Source organism: Suncus etruscus, chromosome 11 (assembly GCF_024139225.1).
Source record: "Suncus etruscus isolate mSunEtr1 chromosome 11, mSunEtr1.pri.cur, whole genome shotgun sequence".
In the NCBI taxonomy this organism is placed as follows: Eukaryota; Metazoa; Chordata; class Mammalia; order Eulipotyphla; family Soricidae; genus Suncus; species Suncus etruscus.
The window spans coordinates 80,573,718-80,584,938 of record NC_064858.1 but is presented as its reverse complement, the minus strand read 5'-3'; the positions used below and the strand labels follow the sequence as shown (position 1 = coordinate 80,584,938).

Sequence of the window (11,221 nt, the reverse complement as noted above, 5' to 3'; positions counted from 1 at the left end):
GGAAACCCGGCCCGGGGCCCACGGAGGGAGGGAAGCCGAGGGTCGGACCGGGCACCCAGCGAGCTGCGGGAGCCCCTCCCTTCCAACTTGGGGCGCAACCGCCGAGCCCGCCGACTTGCGGGAGAAAGCAATGAATGAAAGAAAGTACACATTCCGACGACCTATCTATCTATCCCCCCCTGGTTGGAGCCTTAGGAAGGAAGAAGAGTCTTTAGGGCGCGCGGGACGGACGGACGGACATCTCGGGCAGACAGACCAGACAGGCAAAGTGCATCTCCGGAGCAGACAGACTCACAACATGAGTGTGAGCCCCCAAATCAAAGACAGGTTCAACCGTCCCCCTCGGGGGGCAGGGCGAGGCCTGGGGGAAGGCGCCGATCTCCCTACCTTCTTCTCCCAACTGCAGGGCGCCGGGCAAGAGAGACAGAGAGAGAGAGACCCGGGAAGCCGGGTCCCCTCGGGCTGGTTCCAATCCCGCCTCGGGAAGCGCCTCGATTACCTGCTTCTGCAGCTCCCCACGGCCACAGAGGCAGGGAGGGAAGCCCCGGCCCCGCCACCACCACCACAGCCGCCGCCGCCGCCCTTCTTCCCTCCCTCCCTCCGCGCGCCCTCCCTCCCTCCCACCCTCGCGCGCCGCCGCCGCCGCTCGCGGGCCCTCCCGCGGGCAACCTGTGCTGGACGCGATCCAGGTAGCGTGGGACGAGCCCGGAGAAGAAAAGAGGCTCTCCTGCGCCCGAGAAAGCGAGCCCCCCAACGGCGGGGACTGGCCCTGCCCTGCCCTGCCCCGCGCGCCGCGTCCGGTCCGGAGGCAAGCCCTCGGTGACCGAAGTGCTGCCCAGCTCTCGCCGCCTCTCGCCCCGCGCCCGGTGCGGTGCACCCGGCCAGCCGCCGCCCCCCGGCGCCCAGACCCCGCGCGGAGCTCAAGGTCCAGCCTCCAGACGCTGCACCCCGCCGCCAGCCTCGCCGCTGCCTTCGCCCGCGGCCAAATGTCTCCTCTAGTCCGAGCTCCCGCGCCCTTCTGCCCGCCCGCCCGCGCCGGACGCCCCTCCCGGGCCCCCGCACTCCACCGCAAGCCTCTCTCTCCTCCAGGGCCGGGGACGCACACAAAAGCCCAAGCCCCGCGCGGCCACCCCCAGTTCCCCCGGCACCTCGTCTCGCCTCTCCGCCGCGGCCCTTCACCTGTTCCCGAGCACCGCTGTCTCTCCGAACCGCGCGGGCCGAGGTCCCCGGAAAGCTCCCGAGGCTCGGCGGGGTCCAAACCCGAGCCCCCCACCGCCCGCGAGGCGTCTGACACTCAGGCTCTCCTTGGCGAGCTCTTGTCTTTTTTGCCTCCTGCTCCCGCAAGTCTTAAAACACTCAACATGCTGAGAGTTCAGCTCTATAAATCCTGCTCCTCTTTTCCCATATCATAATTAAAAAAAACCAGTAGGGGAGGTTTTAACTTTTATTGCGATTTCTGGAGTTGAGCTGCGGAGCATATATTAAGTTTACGCTTATGCGCTCTCGGCGGGGAGGGTCCTTTAAGAAATAAAAATCCATCTTAATATCCGCAGACGAGAGAGATAATTTTTCCCCCCTCCTCTTCACGCTGTTTCTTCTGAAGACTTCCTTCCAGCGAAGCGAATAAATAATTACCATTGCCTTAGCCATGATCAACGGCCCCTGGTGGACTCTGTCCACTAGACTGGACCTCACCTTGGCCCTCTGAGAACTCGCCCTATTCCTTAGAATTGGGGAAGGGGGCACGCAGAGTTCTGGCTCTGTGGCCACCCCCCTATCAAGTCCACTGCTATGAAAGAGAAGAGAGGACAGAGACCTACAGTGCAGAAGTCGTTCATTGGTGAATTTCGGCCCATCGGGGACCTGTTTGCAGCCAGCCTGTCCTGGGCACCCCGCCCTTGCCTGGGACTCACTTCAGTCCCCAGCTTCGGACAGCCTGAACATTCGGGGATTGAAAGGGGATTCCCAAACCAAGGGAGTCCCTGCCTGCCTCGCACCAGCTGTCCTTTCTCTCTGGAAATCTCCTCATTTCCCTGGGAGCCATAGAGAGATTTGAGTCTTTTCCTCCAAGGGAAGATATTACACACACACACACACACACACACACACACACACACACACACACACACACACACACACACACACACACACAATGGGGGTGGGAAACAGACAGAAAGACAAATTCATCTAGGAGAAGAAAGGCTCTATTCCTATTTTTCCCTCTAGCTTCCTCTAGCTTCCTAGCACCAGGAAGATTTTCCAAAAATCTCTTTTGGAAAGAAAGAAAAAATCCATGACTATTGTGTAAATCTAGACAGGAAGCTTGAGAGAGCTCGGAGGACACAGAAATATAGAAACAGAGACCGGCACTCATACAAGGCACTCATAACACACCCCCCAGCAGCAGTCGCCAGAACAGAGCCCAACTTGTGCACATTTTGTGACAAGGAACACAATTTTGTTCCCATTCCAATTGTATTGGAAGAGTTAATGTTGCTGGAACAATTTTAGTCATTCCAAGGCAGGGACTCCTTTTGGCTTTCTCTTCCCCAGTTTCAGTGAGAACAGAGGTGTAGCTCACCATTCTCCCTGACCCCACACTTTCTCGTAAAGCAGGGCGATCTCATTAGAGAGCCTTCTCTCTAAAGCCCAAGGCCAGAGTGGAGGACCCAGGGAGGAGGAAGGAGTGAAGAAGACTAAGCTTTACAAAGTTTCACTCAGCTCAGCTCCCCCTTACCTGATTCTCCTCCTTGCCTCCCCTGCTGGCATCAGCCAACAACCATCCCCACAATATGGTAATGGTGGGCACAGACAGCTTCATTAACTCAGATTTTTTTTTTCCACATAGTGCAAATACAAGCTGCTGCCTCCCAGCCCTGACAACCGCAGACAAGACAGACCAGGCCTATGGGCCACAACAGCTAGACAGAGACCAGAGCCAGGTTTTGCCCTGAAGCTTCCCAGTAGGACATGGGGCGGGGGTATCTACTTGGACTTGATGGTTTTCCTCTAGCCTCCAGAGACCCTAAATATGCCCTTCTTTCTGGGATGGAGCTAGGGGTGGATGGGGGGACTAAATTGGCTCTTCAACTTTTAGGATTCTCAATGCCCCATTCTTGTAGGGAAGCTTTTCCAGCCCAGCTGATTAGAGACCGTTTTTTCTTTGGAGGTGGCAGGTGAGAGAAAGATATCCTTCCACATACTCTTTTCTCTCTTTGGGCTCTTCTCTCTCCTGCCCCACCTTGTTGGCCATCTGAGCTAGCCCCACTAGGCCACCTCCTAACTCAAATTCCTGGATTTCCTTGGAATTGGTTAGACCTTCTTTGTCTGTCTCTATCAGCTGGGCCCAGGAAACAATAGCTGCTGGGAAAACTCTAGCTAAGGCACAGGGATGAAGCCAGACTGAGGAGTAGCCGGTCTAAAAACGGGGTTCTCCAGACAGGTCTTGCGGCCTCCCTCACAGCTGATCTTCCTCAGTCTGGACCCACTATGGGTTGTCTGAGAGGGGCCTGGGGATAGTCCCACTGGAGGAGGGGGAACCGCGGAATAAGGGGGTTGGGGCCCTCGACGAAAACCGACTGATGTAACTCAGGCAGTTTCTTGTTGCCGAGTTCAAAACTCAATCCCAACAACATGAAACTACCTAAGCCACAGATCAGCTGAGCAAACAGGGCGGGAGATTCGGCTTTGCATCTATCGGAGGAGAAGGGAAGGGGGTTGGGGAAGGAAGAAATTCAGCCCAGTCCCCCTTTCCGCCCCCACAACCTCTCTAAGGATTAGCAGATCTGCTTGGGGTGTCTGCTTGGGGTTGGTGATTGGGGAGGGGGGGTCCTGACTAGCTCACCAGTTTCTGGTTGAAGCAAATTGCTGGGGGCGATCTGCTGAAATCAGACCTGTAGTCATTCCTGCCCCACCCCCAGACCTAGTGGAGCTTGGTCCCCAGTTTTTGGCCCTGTGGAGGAAGCCCTGGGTCCTTCCACTGCAGCCCTGGCTTGCTGTCTAGTCTACCTGGCTCTCTGCACTCTCCTAGACTCCTTCTGGGTTCTCCTTCTCCCTGCTCCATTTCAGCACCCCTAGGTCTCTGGCCATACTACCACAGTGCCGGCCACCAGTGCTCCAGTCACTTCCAATCTGGCCCTTTGCCTGGCCAAGCCTCACAGCCAGTGAGCGTGGGGACTCAGCCCTTGAAGGAGGCTCCATTCCCAAACGCCAAGAGCAGAGAAACCTAAGCATCGAGCTCCAGCCCTCTCGCACCAACCTCCCTCTACTCCCTCTCCGAGCAGACAAGCCAACTGAACAACTAGACCTCTGTGTTAACATCAAGGAGACCCTTCGTGCCTGTGTGGAGTAAGCAGCCAAGATCCACCAATTTGCCTCCTTGAAGCTCCGAACCCCATGGATAGAGGGCCAGGCAGAGGAGAGCAGGGAGCTCCAGGCAATGCCCTCTGCTGCAAGTGGCCAACAGACAAACTCAGGCTCTCAGTGAGCACCGATGCCTTGAAATTCTCCTCCTTACTCTGCCCGCTGTACGCCGGGCACCTGGGGATGCCGCTGGTCCCCAGTCCACCACCAAGAGAAGAACAAGAAACCGCTTCTCTTACCTTGCCGCTGCCTCCGCCTCCTGCCGCTGCCCGGTTGCTCCTGCTGCTGTTGAGGGGGGTTGGGGGTGTGTGAGCTCCTCGTCCCCCTCCAGTGGTTAAGTTTATTCCTCTCCTTGGATAGGTGGGGGACTCTTGGGGCTCCCCCCAGCAGCGGTGGGGTGTGCCTGGCCCAGCACCCCAGGCAGTCAGATCCGTCTGCTTCTCAAGATTGCAGTTTGCTCTCTGCCTCTTCCCTCCTCCAGTCACCTTTAAATGCATCTTTTACTGCAGCACCACATTATATTTGCAGATCATAAAATCCACCTCTCGCGCGCACCAAGACCGTCCTGACATTACTGTTTTATGACCTTGACTTATTGTGGTCACCTGGATAATATTTAAATCAACGTTATGGTCTCTCACTTACATTAAACCCGCCAAGAGACATTCTAGAAAGGCTCTAGGAGATGAGTCAAACACAAAACACACATATCCACACACTCAGCCTCTTTTAAAAAGGGGGGTCACTAAAAATAAAAACACTAAAAACAAAAAACCACCCATTTGAGGATTATGATTCTGGAAATTTATTTAGGATTTTTTTTTGTTCTCCATTAAGGAAGCTACATGCAAAAGATACAACATACAGAATATCTTTAAATAACACAACTCCAGGACAGGGACAGGGTGGTATGGGGGTGGGGGAAAGACACACACAGTCTGTCTTTGCATGACTATGTTCTAGTTTTAATATTTAAATTTTTTTTGTTCCTCTGGATGGAATTTCTGAGATGTCAATGGATGGGGGGGGTGTTGAGGGGATGCGGGGAGGATGGGAGAAAAGCAGAAAGCAGGACAAATAGGAGACTTCAAGCAGATTCTTAGAGTGTCTGGGAGGTAAAGACATGGAGAAGGTTTGGTGGAGGAGCTGGGCACTAAGACAAACACACAAACACTAGCCGAACTTTCCAAAACGTCTATTTTCTAAAGGAGAAGATGCAGCAAGGATGGAGCAATTCTGACTGTGCTCTACAGACCTTTTCTGGTTGATTTTCCCCCCACTCCACCCCCTCCCCATAATCCGCCAGATTCAACCTTAACTTTGCATGGAGAACAGGATGCTACTGTACATGAGCATGTGAGTGAGTGAGTGAGGGGTTGTCACACATACCAGCCACACTCCCACCCTGGTCTATGCGGGCATACCACACCCCAACCCCCTTCACCCCAATTCTCATTCTTCAGGTGAATGCATCTGCGTAGCACGAACCATAGGTCCCTTGGAAGGAGAGTCTGAGGTCTTTGCCTTTTTTTTTTTTTTGCAGGCGCATTGCATTTATACTCAGGGAAGGAAAAAATATATATATACCACCAGGCACAAAGGGAGGAGGGGCTGGGAGAGGAAAGAGGGGGGAGAGGAGAGGAGAGGAGGGGTGGCCACACGCTCAGGTGAAATTAAAATTGGAGGTCAGTTCCCGGATCCGATTCTCTCGGTTCATTTTCTTGAGTTTCATTCTGCGATTTTGAAACCAGATTTTGACTTGTCTGTCTGTAAGGTTAATGGTCTTGCTAATCTCCAGGCGGCGCTCTCGCGTCAAATACATATTGAACAGAAATTCTTTCTCCAATTCCAGCGTCTGGTGTTTAGTATAGGGGCACCTCTTCTTCCTTCCGCTCTTTGCTGTCAGCCAATTTCCTGTGGTGTTTTCTGCCTTTATCTCCTCTGTTAAAAATAACATTATTTGTATAAGTATCCCTCCAAGATGCAAATCCTCTCAGTATGCAGCAGCCTTTGCTAGCCTGCTGGGGAGGGGGGTGAGGGAGAAGGGAGCACAGGGGAGCTACTCAAGCCCTACCAGCCTGGCTGTTGGGGGTCCTCTGGGTTCAGAATTTTTATAAATACTCGGGGCTCTGGACTAAAAGGGAAGAAAAATGGGAGGTTCTGGCCTCTGGAGTACTGATTAAATTTGAATGACTCCCAGCCACCTTGAACTAGCAGTTTCTAAGTGCTTCCACTCTCCCACAGTTGGCTGACTCTGGCGGGTGCTCTGAGTCTCACACCCTTCTTCCTTTGAGGTTCATTCCAGCACCAGAAAAAAAAAATCCAAGGAAAAGGAATAGCCTTTCCCAGGCACCAGACAGGATTGTAGTTTATCCCGCTGCCCAGGATCACTTGTCTTTTCCAGACCCTGGGAGGAACACTTCCCATTTCTGTGGCCAGAAACTGCCATTGTAGATGGCCCTGCACCAGACACCCATACCTGCCTCCCATCTGAAATGACCCCCCCCACCCAACAGACTGTTCCCTCCCACTGATGTGGGCCAGGGAACTTGCACAAGTAGCAGAGGTCAGGGGCAACATGCTGGGGGCACACAGAGGGGTGCCCAGTTCACTATTCTGGCTCCTGGTGGCATCCAGTCTCTTGAAAATCAGCCTGATCTCTGTAGACAGCTCTGCTGCAAGGACACGTGTGTTACCCCAGAAACGCACATGGGCATAGATAGGGGAAGTGCACACGTGTTTGCTTGGAGGAGACTCTGTAAATACAGTGTATCTACAGACTCTCACTGACAGCTTCCCTCACTGGCACATGCTCTGGCTGAGATAGCCCAGTTTTGCTCCTCAAACAAAAGACACCTTGGCATCTTTTCCAGGGGAAACTCAAATCCAGTAAGCAGAGGCAGATGCCCAGCACAGACTACTGATGTCTCCTCCGCTCCATCTCTCCTCTCCTATGCCAAAGGAATTTTCCAGTTTCCTGGGTCTTATTTTGATTGGATGTGTGTGTGTAGGCAAGGGCCTTCAGGCTATCAGGAAGCACCAGAAAAATACAAACTAGAGGCTACAGTTGAAAATATTCAAATGCCTTTCATTTTGCTTCCATAGCTGCAATGTCTTGTGAACCTGCTTCAAGGCTCTCCATCCTTAACTCTATTGAGTTTTTTTTTTTTTTTCTTTCTTTCTGGGTTTTTGAGGGGAGAGGAGAAATGACCAATGGGTTGCAGACACCCACTCATTCCTGCTTCTGGACTGGTGAAGTCACCAAAATGGGAGGAGGGAGGCAAAAAGAACTGAAATGCAGAGCAAAGGCTGAGGACTTCATTGGGGTGAGACTTTCCGCTCTGCATTGGGGAAGGCAGGAGAGAAGGGAGCCTTTGAGTTAGGAGGAAGATTTGCTAACCTTGATGTTGCTTCTCATGGGACTCAGCCTTTCCTTCTAGTCTATACCCCTGGTCTAAGGGAGTCTACACTCGTAACATATATATGTGTGTGTATGTATATATACATACTCAAATCCAGTAAGCAGAGGCAGATGCCCAGCACAGCCTACTGATGTCTCCGCTCCATCTCTCCTCTCCTATGCCAAAGGAATTTTCCAGTTTCCTGGGTATTATTTTGATTGGATGTGTGTATAGGCAATGGCCTTCAGGCTATCAGAAAGCATATATATCAGGAAGTATATATACACTATACATATGTATGTATATATGTATATATATGTGTATATATATGTATATATGTGTAATATATATATATATATATTAGCCTAGTCTGTACTCCACTTAACACTCTGGGAGAGAGCATCAACCACAAAACTTCCACAGGTCTCTACCACAGTGTGTGTGCCCTGCTCCCGCTCACCTTCATCAACACACATATGTCCACTCCTGGCTCTCTGGAGGCTGATCTACCAAGGCCGCCTTTCCAGAGGAGAACTGGGGCGGGGGAGTCTGTGCCCCTCCAGCCCTAAGAATGCAGGTACATGTGCTGTGCATATAGAAGCGGGTATGCATAAGTGTGTTTGGAGCTGTGTTAGAGTGTGTGGGCCGGTGGGAGTCAGGTCAGTACCACATACGTGCGTGCCACATCCACATCCAAAATTCCACCAGATCTATTGCTCTCAATACAGTCTGTTCACCTCTCAGCATTTCATACACCTCTCCACCTCCAGGAACCCCCTCTATACAGTCTCCAGGAGTCAGGCAGCAGGTTTCTACTTCCCTTCCTGTGGGGCCTTTTCTAATGCTTATTAATTCAACTTTTCCACACCAAAAAAAAAGTCGTTCTCTGCTTCCGCACGCGCGCGCGCGCGCACACACACACACACACACACACACACACACACATACACACACACACTGCTCCTTTTCCACCACATTCTTTCTTCAGTTTTCAGAGGAAGGCCCTAGCGGCACTCAGTTCTTGTAGCAGAAATGAATCTTGAACCCTGAGCTTGAACTCTAGCTGGGCTCTCACTCTCTCTCTCTCTCTCCAACCCAAATTACAATGAAATTCCACTAACACCACAGTCCCTCTCAGAAGAAAATTGCGTGCCACGCACACGGAAATTCCCCAGCCACTCATTTGTAAACTGCTTTTGGAAAACAACGAAAAAGATAGCAATTTACCAGAAAATAGGAAAAGAAAAGCAATATTTAAAGGGGACACCACAAACAGCAACCAAAAAACTTGCAACGTTCCAAATGCTCAGTTCCAAAGCCACCCCTAAACCAGCAGGAGGGAGGAGGGAGAGACGTGGCGGCCAGCCCCACACCTCCACCTCTCCAGCTCCAACCCGGCTGTCTGCCGAGGCCCCCTGGCCAAGCCCCAAACCATAGGATCCCAAATCCACACGAGCAAATCGGACCCACAAACAACAAATTGCACTTCGCAAGAAACCATTTTCAACAGGGAGAACACAGCCAAGCAAAAACCTCTCTTCTACCAAGCCTGCCCTAGACCTCGGCCCAAGATCGCCATTTTCTGCCCACCCCCCCTTTTGCAAGCTTCTTGATCCAAGCTGCGTGTAGGGGCATAGCTGCACGCGCTTCCCTCCCCACCCAAGACACCAGCATAAAATGCGCAAACCAAAGCCAAAGCCAGCTCGCTCCCTGGAGCGGTCACCGGCCCAGAGCAGCCCAGGCGCCTTCAAGCTCCCCGCGGGGCGCAACACCCTCGCTCTCCGCGCCCGCGGCCCCTAAGGGGCCCGGCCGGCACCACCACTACGCCGCTTACCTTCCTTACCCCAGTGACGCGCCCCCAGCCTAGCGCTCTGCAGAAACAAGTCGCAAACCAGGCTCTCCTACCTGGGGACCCACCAGGGCCTCTTGGGCCCAATGCTCCCCTCTGCCCTCGCCCGGCCCACCCGATGCCCAGGCGCCCCAAGCTGGGCGCCAGGCCCAAGCCAGCCTTACCTTTTGCTTCATTCTCCGAGGTGTCTGGGCTGGAGTCGGCGGCGGCTTTGGGCCGCTCCTTTTCGCTCTCCAAGGGGCTGCCTTTGAGGCCCGCCAGGCTCTGCTCGGTCTTGATCTCACTGGGGCTGGGGGTCTGGCTGTCAGACTTCGGGGTCTCAGGGAAACTCACTTTGCCCCCGAGCTGGGGCGACTCCAGATGTTCGGCGCGCGGGTTGAGACTAGAGCGGGGCTCGAAGGGGGCTTCGAAGTCGTTGGCCCCGGCGCAGTGGGGCGGCTTGTCGAGCGCCGAGTAGCCGGGGCTGGAGCGGTAGTAGCTGGGCACGGGCACCTCGTGCTCCCCGAGACAGGACTCCTGCAAGGGGTGGGAATAGAGAGCTGCCTCGGGGCCACTTTTGGCCCGCTTCTCGGCGCTGTACATGCAGCAGACATTCTCCTCCTTGACACTAGGTGGGTAGGAGCAGGAGGACAGCGGCCTGCCAACAGGTTGTTCCAAGCGGTAAGCGGCTTTGGGGTCGCCCCAGGAGTCCAGCTGCGAGAGGTAGGACGGGTAGGTGTTGAGGGCCAGGTTGGGAGTGCTCCCCTCGTCTCTCTTGGCGAGGGAGGGCGCCAGCCCGCAGCCCCGCATCACCCCGCAGTTGAAGTCACTCGCGGATTGCATGTACATGCCTGCGCTCCGGCTATAGCGCTCGCCGCCGCCCGGCGCGGCCAAGGGCTCCGCGTACGAGTTCGGAGTCACATTGCGAGGGCATGTCATTTTCAGAGCCAGGGCTTTGGGCAGGAGCAAACACTAGAGCGGAGGAGCTGACATCTTTTTTTTTTCCCCTCCCCTATCCGGAGTGGCGGTGGTGGTGGTGGTAGTGGTGGTGGTGGTAGTGGTGGTGGTTGGGGGGGGGGGCGCGGCGAGAGAGGGGCGGGAGGGAGAAGAAGCGGAGTGGGGGGGGCCGCGATATCAGCTCCATAATTATCCGCGCATTCGGGGCTCACCATGTGACGGCTAGACCAATGGGATTTGAAAATGGCCTTGATGATTCAGACGGCCGTGACGTCAGCGGGGTCAAGTTGTCGGATGGGGGAGCACTCAGCGTGGAGTAACAGCGCCACCTAGCAGCCACCTTGGGGTAAGGGCGCCCGAACCGTTCCCCGCGAACAAAGGAAGCGCCCCCCGGGGCAGCGGGGACAGGAGGGGGGTGGGCGGGGTGGAGTGGGGGGTTCTGGGGGAGAATGGGGTTTGTTGTACCCTGGAACCCGCCGGTAAGTCCTGGGGGATAGGGGGTGGGGAAGGGGGAGAGAGGGGAGAGAGAGGGAGAATGCAACTAAGGTTCCAAACAGTCATATTCAAATTAAAAGGTCAAGACAGGATTCAGGTACTTTCCCCCCACCCTCTCCTCCTTTCCTTCTTTCTCCCCTTTGGACCCCACGCCGCCTCTTTCTTTCTCTTGGGTTGG

At 54.3% G+C, this 11,221-nt stretch overlaps 1 protein-coding gene across 1 annotated transcript; it reads right to left on the bottom strand.

The window, feature by feature from the left end:
* Positions 1–6,025: 6,025 nt before the first annotated feature.
* HOXC10 (homeobox C10) lies at positions 6,026–10,530 on the bottom strand. The gene is made up of 2 exons (XM_049783528.1): positions 9,777–10,530; positions 6,026–6,303 (listed from the first exon to the last, which is right to left on the bottom strand). Exons 1-2 carry the CDS (start codon positions 10,528–10,530, stop codon positions 6,026–6,028), a joined length of 1,032 nt encoding a protein of 343 aa, XP_049639485.1.
* Positions 10,531–11,221: the final 691 nt, after the last annotated feature.